The following is a 15,106-nucleotide window of genomic DNA, read 5'->3' as shown; positions in this document are numbered from 1 at the left end:
GGTAATAGGCTACAAGCTTGAATGTTCCATTAGCAGAATTCACCATTATCAACAGTGACCGCAAATGCAATTATGCAATTAATGCTTTTATTATAAAGGTGCATTTTTATGGTGAAAATGATCTTCCCCAAACTTGAAACTCACGCGCTGCTTATATATGCCAGTTAGGCTCTACAGCCTTTGTAAAGCGGATTAATGTGCTTAATTTTAAGAAGTTAAATTCATCTTATTAAAACATATAGGCCTATGGGCTAGGCTACATGAGGTGTGCGACTATGATTTGAAAAAGTAGCAAAAAAAAGGCATTGTTTCTTATGCTGGGCTTCATTCACAAGTGATAATATATCATTCACAAGTGATAGGCTAATACTGTCACCCATCAGACTATTCTTGATTTAATCTTGTCCTTACATATTCAAAATAATTTATGTGAAATTTGTATCAGAACAGGGTCAGCGGGAAAAAATATGTCATCTATTCACTTAAATAGTGAATGGAGGACGCCTTCCCCGTGGTTTATTTTCATGCCAGCCAGGTAGGCTATACTCCTGTTGTAAATATAAGCAATGTGCTTAATATTAGGAAAGTTGAGAAATAAATATAGTAGGTCTAGCCTAGTAGAGGCCATCACTCTGTTTTCTCCCGCAATTGCATAGCCTATTGAAATGTTGCGCAACATGAGCTCATGGACTCTCATGAAGTGTTTGATTAGATTTTCTAACACATTTGCATTGATGTCAGAGTGATTAGAGTGAGTAGAGTGCTGAGTACCAGGCAGTTAGCAAGTTTGATAGGCTACTAATGACCATCAGCAGCATCAGAGCTTGGAGAAGCCTAATTACTGTGACTAAACGGTCACATAGAATTTGATTACCATCATGACTCGTGACCGCCGGTGTGGCGGTAATACGGTCACCACACAGCCCTAGGTATAATCACAACCAAGCTTCCACATTACAGGTTGTGTACTGTATTTACAGTAGTCTAAACTTTTCTCTTCTCTCTCCCTCTCTTCCTCTCTCTTCCTCTCTCTTCCTCTCCCTCCCTCTCTCTTCCTCTCTCTTCCTCTTCCTCCCTCTCTCTTCCTCTCTCCTCCTCTCTCTTCCTCCCCCTCTGTCTCCCGCTCTCACTTCCTATCTCTTCCTCTCCCTCTCTCTCGCTTCCTCTCCCTATCGCCCTCTTCTTCTCTTTCTCTCTTTCTCCCTATCTCCCTCTTCTCTCTTTCTCTCTTTCTCCCTATCTCCCTCTTCTCTCTTTCTCTCTCTCTCCCTATCGCCCTCTTCTTCTCTTTCTCTCTTTCTCTCTCTCTCCCTATCTCCCTCTTCTCTCTCTCTCTCTCTCTCTCTCTCTCTCTCTCTCTCTCTCTCCCTTCACCCTTCTAGGCACCTGGTAACGACATCCCCCTGAGGCATGTAGAGACCTTGGTGAGTCTGAGCTCTATCTTATTGTCTATGCGTGTGTGTTATTGTTTCTAGCTAAACACCTCAAACCATTAAACGAGGGATTGGGGATGCTATTGCCCCATCGTGTTATTGTCATTGTGTTATTGTCATTATGTTACTATCATTATGTTATTGTTATTGTGTTATTGTCATTGTGTTATTATCATTGTGTTATTGTCATTATGTTGTTGTCATTGTGTTATTATCATTATGTTATTGTCATTGTGTTATTGTCATTATGTTATTGTCATTGTGTTATTGTCATTATGTTATTGTCATTGTGTTATTGTCATTGTGTTATTGTCATTGTGTTATTGTCATTGTGTTATTGTCATTGTGATAGTGTCATTATGTTATTGTCATTGTGTTATTATCATTATGTTATTATCATTGTGTTATTGTCATTGTGTTATTGTATGTTATTGGGCGGCAGCGTAGTGGTTAGAGCGTTGGACTAATAACCGTAAAGTTGCAAGTTCGAATCCCCGAGCTGACAAGGTACAAATCTTTCGTTCTGCCCCTGAACAAGGCAGTTCCTAGGCCGTCATTGAAAATAAGAATTTCTTCTTAACTCACTTTCCTAGTTAAATAAAGATAAAATTGTTATTGTCATTGTGATACCAAGCCTGCCAGCTCTTAACCATGTTGCTCAGGTAGAAACAAAGGCTATTTGCATAATATACTGTAAATACACACTAATCTACTGTGTTCATTCACAAAAGCACAGAATCAAATACACATTAACGCACATATGAATGCACACATATGAACATATGAATGCAGTGTGCATACACAAAAACACACATGCACAAACACACACACGTTGGATTACCTATCCAAGTGGGGACCATAAAATGCATTCCCATTTAAAATCCTTTTTTCCCTAACCTTAAACCCTAAACCTAACCCCTAAGCCTTAAATAGCATTTTTCGTTTTGGGGACCGGTGAAATGTCCTCCCTTGTCAAATGTTCCTTGTTTTACAATCCTTGTGAGGACTTATGAACCCCGAAAAGGATAGTAAAGTTAGAACACACACACACACACACAAACACACACAGGGAGTAATGAAATACACAACCAGGGTTTTATATCGTGTTTCCATTATCTGGTCTTTATCAGTTGCTACTACTAGTTCATTTTGTATTTTTCGGTTGTTATGTTTGAATTTGTATGCTTGTTTAATGGAGTGTATCCACTATCCAGTTCAGAGCCAGCCATGTGAGTTACCGATCCTAGCATACAGCATAGACTGCCTTTTACACACCATGTAGGGTTTGGACTGGGTCTTATTTAGTCTGAGAAAGGAAGTATCACGTTACAGATTGGGACTCACCACCCAAAGCCAAGACGCAGCCAATATTTAAAGAGGGAATAAACCACTACCCAAATATATGTGTGTGTGTGTGTGTGTGTGTGTGGCTCTGTGTGTGTCTGTGTGTGTCTGTATGTGGCTCTGTGTGTGTCTGTATGTTTCTCAGTTAGTGTCTGTGTGTGGGTCTGTGTGTGTCTGTATGTGGCTCTGTGTGTGTCTGTGTGTTGCTCTGTGTGTGGCTCTGTGTGTGTCTGTATGTGGCTCTGTGTGTGTCTGTATGTTTCTCAGTTAGTGTCTGTGTGTGGGTCTGTGTGTGTCTGTATGTGGCTCTGTGTGTGTCTGTGTGGCTCTCTGTGTGTCTGTGTGTGGCTCTGTGTGTGTCTGTGTGGCTCTGTTTGTGTGTGTGTGTGTGTGGCTCTGTGTGTGTATGTATTTGACTCTGTGTGGCTCTGGGTGTGTCTGTATGTGACTCTGTGTGGCTCTGTGTGTGTCTGTATGTGACTCTGTGTGTGTCTATATGTGACTCTGTGTGTGTCTATATGTGGCTCTGTGTGTGTCTATATGTGGCTCTGTGTGTGTCTGTATGTGACTCTGTGTGTGTCTGTGTGTGTCTGTGTGTCTGTGTGTGCTGGCTTTTTTATCTGTATGTTCCCTCGGAAGCCTGCATACAGAAATGTGGAAATGCTTAAGTGTACTGTATGTATAGCTAGTATATTGTGTGTACTGTGTGTATAGCTAGTGTATTGTGTGTACTATTTGTATAGCTAGTGCCTTGTGTGTACTGTTTGTATAGCTAGTATATTGTGTGTACTGTATTGCTAGTATATTGTGTGTACTGTATGTATAGCTAGTATATTGTGTGTACTGTATAGCTAGTATATTGTGTGTACTGTATAGCTAGTATATTGTGTGTACTGTATTTATAGCTAGTATATTGTGTGTACTGTATAGCTAGTATATTGTGTGTACTGTATGTATAGCTAGTATATTGTGTGTACTGTATAGCTAGTATATTGTGTGTACTGTATAGCGAGTATATTGTGTGTACTGTATGTATAGCTAGTATATTGTGTGTACTGTATAGCTAGTATATTGTGTGTACTGTATAGCTAGTATATTGTGTGTACTGTATAGCTAGTATATTGTGTGTACTGTATAGCTAGTATATTGTTAGTGTGTACTTCTATGTGTGTAAGTCCACGCTGTAGTTACATTTCACAATTCCACAGGTAAAAGACTGAGTTTTTCTTCTGTCTACTGTATAAACACATTTATCCTATTCCAAACAAAGTGACAGCTGGCCCTCAAACCCTTTCAGCTGATGCCAAACAAAGACCACACACACACACACACACACACACACACACACACACACACACACACACACACACACACACACACACACACACACACACACACACACACACAACTGGATGAATCAGACTAACAAAATGATAAATGACAGATTCGTCTAGTTTGACTACAACTTGGAATCCCATTTGGACCAGAAATATGCATTCAGACTACGCTACAGCTTAGATGTAATCCGATAGCTATGATTCAATCATTGAAGTCAGGGGCTTAAACCGCTGGCATCCCGTGTTTAATTTAATGTAGACTGACTGTGGGCCAAATCCCCCTGATCTATTGACATCCTGTTTTACATCCCTCAAACAAATAGACTGAGGATATGTTTGTCTGTCTGTCTGAGGAGGGATGAGGAGGAGGTGAGAGGAGTAGGGATGAAGAGGAGGAAGGGGTCAATCTTCAGGGCTCCGTTAGTTTTTTCGAGTGTGAGGTGGTGGGGTGGGGGTGGTTGGGGGGATGTTTGGTAGAGTGTGGGGTGGTGGGGTGGGGGTGGTTGGGGGGATGTTTGGTAGAGTGTGGGGTGGTGGAGTGTGCGGTGGTTGAGGGGATGTTTGGTGGAGTGTGGGGTGGTGGGGTGGGGGTGGTTGGGGGAATATTTGGTAGAGTGTGGGGTGTTGGAGTGTGCGGTGGTTGGAGGGATGTTTGGTGTAGTGTGGGGTGTTGGAGTGTGGGTTGGTTGGAGGGATGTTTGGTGTAGTGTGGGGTGGGGGTGGTTGGGGGGATGTTTGGTGGAGTGTGGGGTGGTGGGGTGGGGGTGGTTGGGGGAATATTTGGTAGAGTGTGGGGTGTTGGAGTGTGCGGTGGTTGGAGGGATGTTTGGTAGAGTGTGGGGTGTTGGAGTGTGGGTTGGTTGGAGGGATGTTTGGTAGAGTGTGGGGTGGTTGAGGGAATGTTTGGTGTAGTGTGGGGTGGTGGGGGTGGTTGGGGGGAATTTGTGTGTATGTGTGCGTCTCTGTACCTGCGTTTGTGTGTGTGTGCTTTGACAGCTGAGGGCATAACTGAAGTCTGTACAGATGAACAAGGAAGTGGCTGCCAAGAACCAAGCATCATGGGGCGTGTCGCGCCTAGGGCCGGTCATTGGCATTAGCTCTGTGGTTACACTGAAGTCTTTCAGCCCCACTACTGTTACTGGGCCCCTCAGTCTCTCAGCGACACAGCCCCTTATCATATGACTACATGAACAAGACCCACTTCTCTGTTCTCCATTAGTGTTTGTTTTTCGGTTTCCACATATGTTTATCCTCTACCTTGACTAGACCATAAGCTCAATGACAAATGCTGAACAGTAATTGAAGTATCACATCATGGGAGATTAGGCCAGGGTAGGGTCATCTGTGAATTCCATGGCAAGCCAAAGTTGTTGCTGTTGTTTCTGACCTCATTCAGTTGGGACTGTGACAGTCTGGACTGTAGTTAGTTTACCCTCAAGTAGCCTCATCATGAACTATACTTTTGTCGTGCCACACAAGTAAGAGAACCGTTCATGATTTACAAACACACACACACACACACACACACACACACACACACACACACACACACACACACACACACACACACACACACACACGTCCACAAAGGGATTCATGAAGAGCAGGAAGAGAGTGGATGAAGGCGGCGAGTCGGCTGACCGGGGTCTAAGCCCAGGGAATGAAAGAACATGGGACCGTTACGAGAGGAGAGGAGAGGTAGAGACCGAGAGGGGAAAGATGACGAGATACAGATGGAAGGAGGGAAGAGAGGTTTGGAGAGAGAAAGAGAGTAGAGAAGATGTGTGTGAGGGAGGGAGGGAGGGAGGGAACTCGGAGTGAAAGAGAGCAAGCACTCTGTGGAGTCTGATGGAGTTGGAGGCTAGGCATTTTGTCTTCTTCCTCCACTGGAAGAGAAAAGGAGAGTTTTGTGAAGGAGGGTGGGAACAGGACAGCGAGAAAAGGAGTTTTGTGGAGGAGGGTGGAACAGGACAGTGAGAAAATTAGAGTTTTGTAAAGGAGGGTGGAACAGGACAGTGAGAAAATTAGAGTTTTGTAAAGGAGGGTGGAACAAGACAGCAAGAAAAGGAGAGAGAGAGCCTTTCACTCCTCTCCAGAGATGAACCGGGGACGGTCCCTGCGAAGACGTCTGTCCTCCCTCCATGGGGCCTGGCGATGGAGTACGGGCTACCTGTTTAGGAAGGTAGGAAAGAAGGGAAGGAGGGAGGGAGGGAGGAGGGGGAGGGGAGGGGTACCTGGAAAAGGGAGCGAGGTAGGCTACAGGAATGGCCGTCAATTCCTGTTCTCTTCTCTTGTGTCTCTTCTTCGTGTTTTGTCTGAGTTTCCTCTTTTTCCTCATGTCCTGTTCAAGGTCTTTTGTTGTGCAACTTTTTCTTTTCAGACCTACCAGCCCCTCCCCTCTCTCTCTCTCTCCCTCCTTCGTTCTCTCTGATGGTTCATTTGTAAGGCCTGCTTGTAAAGCCAGGCTCCCAGATGGTTTTGATCAGGGTTCCACGGAGACCCCCCACTCGTTACCCCCCGCCTCCTTTTTTTATTGCTCAATGTCCACGTTTGGTCTAGAGTGTTTTGTTCTATGTTATGGGGAATACATAATTATAGTCAATCATATTTTATTTAGGAGAGAAATACCACTCAAATCATATCAACTTGCCTCTTTTATTAGTGATCACAACGCCATTGGTCATAAAGTATAGGCTGTACAGTTAGCTTCCCAGGCAGCAGGCAATGTTTTGGACTAATTAACACTTTTTCACAATTCAACTTCCTATTCTTACAGTGTAATGTCTCTATTAGTTATTAGTCATCAAGATGTAGGCAATTACTGTTTGTTTTGTTTTGACATCTGTCCTACCATGATATGGCATGGGGTCACTGATGTCTGACTCCCTCTCCCTCCCTCTATCTGTCTTTTTCCCCTCAATCTCTCTCTCTCTCTCTCTCTCTCCATCTCACTCTCCCTCACCATCTCTCTCTCTCTCCCTAGCCATCTCTCTCATTCTCTCTCTCGCCATAGCTCTCTCTATCCAATCCCACTCAGCAGGAACACAAAGTAACCAAGGTGCTGCAGACATATTGATAGGCTCAAACTTACTATTTTAGTTGAACTGGAAGTAATTGTAGGGCCTTTCAATCATGTCCTTTTCTCCAGTGACACTCTCTCTCTCTCAACATACTGAGAGTGAGAGCGAGAAAGATGTTGAGGGTACACTTTGTGATGCCACAATCGGCCCAGCCATGTGTACACAGGGGGACTTGTAAAAGTTAAAGTCTCTTGGGAAAAAGAGATAGGAGTTGTCAAACAAAATTGGTTTTGCAGCGTCCTAATGAGAGAGAGCGAGATAGAGAGACACAAAGAGACCCAAAGAGACCCAGAGAGAGACAGACACAGAGAAAGAGAAAGACACAGAGAGCGAGAGACACAGAGAGAGAGAGAGAGAGAGAGAAAGACACAGAGAGAGACAGATCGAGAGCGAGAGAGAGACCAGAACATCCATTCAATCAGAATAAACCAAATTACAACACAATCAAAACACAAAACAAAACTACATTACTTATTGGGAAACACAAGCACAAAGCAAAATGTAGTGCTATCTGGCCCTAAATCTACAGTACACCATGGTAAACTATTTAACCATGGTTACTGATCAAAACCTTAGAAAAACCTTGACAGAGTACAGGCTCAGTGAGCACAGCCTTGCCATTGAGAAGGGTAGACACAGGAAAACATGGCTCCCTGTAGAGGAAAGGCTGTGCAACCACTGCACCACAGCAAAACCCAAGACAGAGCTGAATTTCTTGACAACATTTAAAAAAATATAAAACAATTAGAGAGTGTCATTTCCACAAATTTGAAACCCTTATTCAAGGTTTCAGTGACCTCTCTGATGAGAATAGGGTACCCGCAAATTTAATTGAATTCAGAGACAGAGAGAGAAAGACACCGAGACAGAGAGAGAAAGACACCGAGACAGAGAGAGAAAGACACCGAGACAGAGAGAGAAAGACACCGAGACAGAGAGAGAAAGACACAGAGACAGAGAGAGAAAGACACAGAGACAGAGAGAGAAAGACACAGAGACAGAGAGAGAAAGACACAGAGACAGACAGAGACAGACAGAGACAGAGAGAGACAGAGGCACAGAGAGAGAGACAGAGGCACAGAGAGAGAGACAGGGAGAGACAGACACAGAGAGAGAGAGAGAGAGAGAGAGAGACAGACAGAGAAAGACACAGAGACAGAGAGAGAAAGACACAGAGACTGAGAGAGAAAGACAGAGACAGACAGAGACAGACACAGAGAGAGAAAGACACAGAGACAGACAGAGACAGACACAGACAGACACAGAGAGAGACAGAGACAGAGACAGAGGCACAGAGAGAGAGACAGAGGCACAGAGAGAGAGACAGGGAGAGACACAGACACACAGAGAGAGAGAGAGAGAGAGAGAGAGAGAGACAGACAGACAGACAGAGAAAGACACAGAGACAGAGAGAGAAAGACAGAGACAGACAGACACAGAGACAGAGGCACAGAGAGAGAGACAGAGAGAGACACAGACACACAGAGAGAGAGAGAGAGAGACAGACAGACAGACAGACAGACAGGCACACACAGAGATAGAGAGACAGGCACAGAGAGAGAGAGACAGAGCGAGAGAGACAGAGAGAGACAGACAGAGCGAGAGAGACAGAGAGAGACACAGACACACAGAGAGAGAGAGAGAGAGACAGACAGACAGACAGACAGACAGACAGACAGACAGACAGACAGACAGACAGACAGACAGACAGACAGACATACATACAGACAGACACAGAGATAGAGAGACAGGCACAGAGAGAGACAGGCACAGAGAGATAGAGAGAGAGAGAGACAGAGAGACAGAGACATACACAGAGAGAGAGACATACACAGAGAGAGAGACAAACACACACAGAGAGAGACAAACACAGAGAGAGAGCGAGAGATAGACACAGAGAGAGAGAGACAGAGCAAGAGACAGAGCAAGAGACAGAGCAAGAGACAGAGCGAGAGACAGAGAGAGAGAGAGAGGGAGAAAGAGAGAGAGAGACAGAGACAGAGAGACAAAGGGAGAAAGAGAGAGACAGAGAGAGAGACAGACAGACACAGAGAAAGAGACAGCGAGAGAGACAGAGCAAGAGACAGGGTGAGAGACAGAGAGAAGACGGGTAGAGGTATAGAGAAAGACAGAGATCTAAGAACTGGTGTGGTTAGCCAGACTGAACTATTGGATGATGATGATGATGATGATGGATAACAACAGATCTCCCCTCCTGCGCTCATGTGACATCCCCTCAGAGAAGTGTATAGGCCACGTTGACCTCTGACCTGTATGGGAGTCGATGGAAGGGCAGCCAAAGAGACATAATTAAAATTGTAAGCTACAATATGTTACCCACTGTACACTCCGAAGAACTCGTACCAAAGGATTGTTCTGGGTGGATCCTGAATGTGTGTAGGCAGTGTTGATGGTGGATACTGAATGTGTGTAGGTAATGTTGAGGGTGGATACTGAATGTGTGTAGGTACTGTTGATGGTGGATACTGAATATGTGTAGGTAGTGTTGATGGGTGGATACTGAATGTGTGCAGGTAGTGTTTATGGTGGATACTGAATGTGTGTAGGCAGTGTTGATGGGTGGATCCTGAATGTGTGTATTTAGTGTTGATGTGTCACGGTTGTCGGTAATGGAGGACCAAAACGCAGCAGGTATGTGTATGCTCATCTTGCTTTTTAATAAATACAAAATGAACACCAAAATAACAAAGAACGAACGATCAACAAAAACAGTCTGGTAAGGCACAAGGCTAAACACAGAACAATCTCCCACAAAATACAAGACAAACACACCCAACTAATATAGGACTTCCAATCAAAGGCAACACCAAACAGCTGCCTTCAATTGGAAGTCCAACCCCAATTAAGTCAACATAGAAACACACACACTAGACTAACCATAGAATACATGCAAACCAAACAGTGCCCAAAACCCCGAAATACTTAAATCAAACACCCTTTTAACAAACACACCACCCTGAACCACATAAAACAAATACCCTCTGCCACGTCCTGACCAAACTACAATACTAATTAACCCTTATACTGGCCAGGACGTGACAGTACCCCCCCCCCCCATTAAAGGTGACATGATGGGTGGATACTGAATGTGTGTAGGTAGTGTTGATGGTGGATGCTGAATGTGTGTAGGTAGTGTTGATGGTGGATACTGAATGTGTGTAGGTAGTGTTTATGGTGGATTCTGAATGTGTTGGTAGTGTTGATGGTAGATACTGAATGTGTGTAGGCAGTGTTGATGGTGGATCCTGAATGTGTGTTGGTAGTGTTTATGGGTAGATACTGAATGTGTGTAGGTACTGTTGATGGTGGATACTGAATGTGTGTTGGTAGTGTTTATGAGTGGATACTGAATGTGTGTAGGTAGTGTTGATGGTGGATACTGAATGTGTGTAAGTAGTGTTTATGGGTGGATACTGAATGTGTGTTCTGTGTGCTTATTATGATAACCGCCCATGGGTCTGCCCCAAAAACATACGCTCACACCAATACAATGTGTGAGAAAGAAAAGCGTTTGGTGATTTATGAGTTAAAGGGCATTTGGGGTGCTTTGGCTTTCTCACTGTCAAACCAGCATAACAGCATGTGGGGGTTTGACATCTACCTACGCAGTCTCGCTATTGAGAATGTTTGCTATAATGACTCATGTCTTGTCTGCTTATGTTTCAGGGCTCCACAAAGTCCTCCAAGAGTATGGAGTCTCCACGCAGACCATCAAGGTAAGCTCTTTTTATAGCAATGTATACAGCAGGGTGTTTACATCCTCACTGATTCATCAAGTCTTCATCAACACTTCATCTTCTGTTGTGTGTTGTGTTGTGTTCTGTTGTGTTGTGTTGTGTTCTGTTGTGTTGTGTTCTGTTGTGTTGTGTTCTGTTGTGTTCTGTTGTGTTGTGTTCTGTTATGTTCTGTTCTGTTGTGTTGTGTTGTGTTGTGTTCTGTTGTGTTGTGTTCTGTTGTGTTGGGTTCTGTTATGTTGGGTTCTGTTCTGTTGTGTTGTGTTGTGTTCTGTTGTTTTCTATTGTGTTCTGTTGTGTTGTGTTGTGTTCTGTTGTGTTCTGTTGTTTTCTGTTATGTTCTGTTGTGTTGTGTTGTGTTCTGTTCTGTTGTGTTCTATTGTTTTCCGTTATGTTCTGTTGTGTTGTGTTGTGTTCTGTTCTGTTGTGTTCTATTGTTTTCCGTTATGTTCTGTTACATTATGTTGTGTTGTGTTCTGTTCTGTTATGTTCTGTTGTGTTCTGTTATGTTCTGTTGTGTTGTGTTCTGTTATGTTATGTTATGTTTTGTTGTGTTGTGTTGTGTTCTGTTGTGTTGTGTTGTGTTGTTTTCTGTTATGTTATGTTCTGTTCTGTTGTGTTGTGTTCTGTTATGTTCTGTTACGTTGTGTTGTGTTGTGTTCTGTTACGTTATGTTGTGTTGTGTTCTGTTGTGTTGTGTTCTGTTGTGTTCTGTTCTGTGTGTGTCTATATGTGGCTCTGTGTGTGTCTGTATGTGACTCTGTGTGTGTCTGTGTGTGTGTGTTATGTTATGTTCTATTATATTGTGTTCTGTTGTATTGTGTTGTGTTCTGTTATGTTGTGTTCTGCTGTGTTCTGTTGTGTTCTGTTGTGTTATGTTCTGTTGTGTTATGTTCTGTTATGTTATGTTCGTTTGTGTTCTGTTGTGTTCTGTGATGTTCTGTTATGTTATGTTCGTTTGTGTTCTGTTGTGTTCGGTTCTGTTGGGTTCTGTTCTAATGTGTTCTCTCCTCTCCTCATCTCTCATCTCATCTCCTCCTCTTTCCTCACCCCCTTCCTAGCCAACACCAACAGGGAAACAAAAGTCCTCACACAGGGACTTTAAAATGGTTTCAATTCCCGTCTTTCACCAATATGAAGAACCCTGAAAAGGGGTAGCAATGAAAAGATGAAAGTAGACTCACTCCCTATGGATTTCTCCATGCAGTTCATTTTATGGCTCACTCCATCCTCCTCCTTCAATCACTCCTACGCACAATGGGATAGCAGGCCTTGGTCCATGTTTTACTGACAGGACCTATAAGTTGTTCACATTAACCCCACCAAGGACGCTTGTGTCTACTTTATTAGACCCTATTGGTACAGCTATAGATGTGCAGAGCTTATTTATTTAATTTTGAGTACGTTACTCTTTTTTCATGCCAAAAAAAACCCATTAACTTCATAGGGGGAAGCAGTAATGTAATATAGCACTGCTGGGCACTTTTGGGAGAAATCTGAGACCGTTTGTTAGCTTTTTAAAGATTTTTTTTACACAGCTCCAAGTATGATGCATTCCCATTGTGAGAGGCAAGCGGCAAGCAGCAGTTGAAATTGTCAATTTGTGTCAAGGGAACAACCTCTAGCTAAAACGAAAACCCTGTGGTTAAACCTGAAATAGCCATTCAAACATCCAGATAGGCTACTCTTTTCTGTGTCATATTCTTCCTGGCATTACATAAGCTGTCAGTTTGTGCTTTACTTGTGTATAGATTTATTTAAACTTTATTTAACTAGGCAAGTCAGTTAAGAACAAATTCATATTTACAATTTACTAGGAACAGTGGGTTAACTGCCTTGTTCAGGGGCAGAACAACAGATTTTTACCTTGTCAGCTCATGGATTCGTTCTAGCAACCTTTCAGTTACTGGCCCAACGCTCTAACCACTAGGTAGTGTAGAGATGAGGTGGTGTAGAGATGAGGTGGTGTAGAGATGAGGTAGCGTAGAGAAGAGGTGGCGTAGTGTAGAGATGAGGTGGCGTAGTGTAGAGATGAGGTGGTGTAGAGAAGAGGTGGTGTAGAGAAGAGATGGTGTAGTGTAGAGGGGGTGTAGAGATGAGGTAGTGTAGGGATGAGGTGGTGTAGGGATGAGGTGGCGTAGAGAAGAGTTGGCGTAGAGAAGAGGTGGTGTAGAGATGAGGTGGTGTAGAGATGAGGTAGTGTAGGGATGAGGTAGTGTAGGGATGAGGTAGTGTAGGGATGAGGTGGTGTAGAGATGAGGTAGAGATGAGGTGGCATAGTGTAGAGAAGAGGTGGTGTAGAGATGAGGTGGCGTAGTGTAGAGATGAGGTGGTGTAGTGTAGAGATGAGGTGGCGTAGTGTAGAGATGAGGTGGTGTAGTGTAGAGATGAGGTGGCGTAGTGTAGAGATGAGGTGGTGTAGTGTAGAGATGAGGTGGTGTAGTGTAGAGAAGAGGTGGTGTATAGAAGAGGTATTGTAGAGATGAGGTGGCATAGTGTAGAGGAGAGGTGGCGTGGTGTAGTGATGAGGTGGTGTAGTGTAGAGATGAGGTAATGTAGAGATGAGGCTGCGTAGTGTAGAGAAGAGGTGGTGTAGTGTAGAGATGAGGTGGTGTAGTGTAGAGATGAGGTGGTGTAGTGTAGAGATGAGGTGGCGTAGTGTAGTGATGAGGTAGTGTAGAGAAGAGGTGGCATAGAGATGAGGTAGTGTAGAGATGAGGTGGTGTAGTGTAGAGATGAGGTGGTGTAGTGTAGAGATGAGATGGTGTAGTGTAGTGTAGAGATGAGGTAGTGTAGTGTAGAGATGAGGTGGTGTAGTGTAGAGATGAGGTGGCGTAGTGTAGAGAAGAGGTGGTGTAGTGTAGAGATGAGGTAATGTAGAGATGAGGCTGCGTAGTGTAGAGATGAGGTGGTGTAGTGTAGAGATGAGGTGGCGTAGTGTAGAGATGAGATGGTGTAGATATGAGGCCGTGTAGCGATAAGGTGGTGTAGCGATGAGGTAGTGTAGAGATGTGTTGGTGTAGCGATGAGGTATTATACTACAAGACAAATATACAACAGCAGTGAGGTTTTGAATATTGACACAGCTGTATAAAGTGTTGAGGTCTTTCCCCCACAAAACCAAGGATACAGTTCAAACCAATCATGTGCTCCATCTGGCTCGTCACATACCCTACACATTACCCTCAAAGAAACACACACACCGTAATGGATCATTATCACATATTCACATATATTCTCCTCATCACATGCTAAATGGGACTTGTATCGTGCATTGGTTATCAGTGATAGAAGGGATATGTTTCACCGGCAGTGTTTGTTTAAATGCGTGAAGGTGATGCAGCTTTGTAATTGAGCATGGAGAGATATGTGCTGGGCTGATAAAGTGAAAGAAGGCTGTAGTTCTGGCCCGTGACTCCGTGGCAGCGCTGATGAGAAGCAGATTGGTGCCCAGTGCATGCTGGTGTCTGGAGGGAAAGGGAAAGGGGGATACCTAGTCAGTTGTACAACTGAATGCATTCAACTAAAATGTGTCTACCGTGTTAAACCCAACCCCTCTGAATCTGGAGAACCAAACCTCTGTTCTATCAGTATACCCTCTACAAGAGTAGTGAGGAGAGAGGTAAAGAGAGAGGGAGAGAAGGACTGAAAGATGGTAAGAGTGGATGAGGCATATACTAAGAGAAGGAGACTGGATGAGGCCTATACTAAGAGAAGGAGACTGGATGAGGCATATACTAAGAGAACAGACTGGATGAGGCCTATACTAAGAGAACAGACTGGATGAGGCCTATACTAAGAGAATGAGACTGGATGAGGCCTATACTAAGAGAACAGACTGGATGAGGCCTATACTAAGAGAAGGAGACTGGATGAGGCCTATACTAAGAGAAGGAGACTGGATGAGGCATATACTAAGAGAACAGAGTGGATGAGGCCTATACTAAGAGAACAGACTGGATGAGGCCTATACTAAGAGAACAGACTGGATGAGGCCTATACTAAGAGAAGGAGACTGGATGAGGCCTATACTAAGAGAACAGACTGGATGAGGCCTATACTAAGAGAAGGAGAGAAAGAAATGAAGGAAGCACTTTGTATTTGTGTTTAGTAGAGAACATTTGGCATATATCGCTTTGTCTAGACCTTGTGACTAA

At 43.8% G+C, this 15,106-nt stretch overlaps 1 protein-coding gene and 1 long non-coding RNA gene across 8 annotated transcripts in view; both read left to right on the top strand.

Moving 5' to 3' along the window:
- LOC115161333 (tensin-1) overlaps positions 1–15,106 on the top strand; it is a 289,463-nt gene that overhangs the window by 197,688 nt on the left and 76,669 nt on the right. For all 7 annotated transcript variants that reach the window (XM_029712238.1, XM_029712239.1, XM_029712237.1 and 4 more), the window contains 2 exons: positions 1,383–1,424; positions 10,882–10,931. In XM_029712238.1, the coding sequence (XP_029568098.1) occupies positions 1,383–1,424; positions 10,882–10,931 (92 nt within the window). The remainder of the gene's footprint in view (positions 1–1,382; positions 1,425–10,881; positions 10,932–15,106) is intronic.
- On the top strand, positions 9,598–9,897 carry LOC115161338 (uncharacterized). The gene is made up of 2 exons (XR_003869242.1): positions 9,598–9,728; positions 9,762–9,897. It is a non-coding gene; the product is annotated as an uncharacterized LOC115161338 (long non-coding RNA).

The sequence above is a fragment of the Salmo trutta genome, chromosome 24 (assembly GCF_901001165.1).
Source record: "Salmo trutta chromosome 24, fSalTru1.1, whole genome shotgun sequence".
Lineage (NCBI taxonomy): Eukaryota > Metazoa > Chordata > Actinopteri > Salmoniformes > Salmonidae > Salmo > Salmo trutta.
Note: the sequence above shows the minus strand (reverse complement) of the source record. Positions and strands in the feature narration are given on the sequence as shown.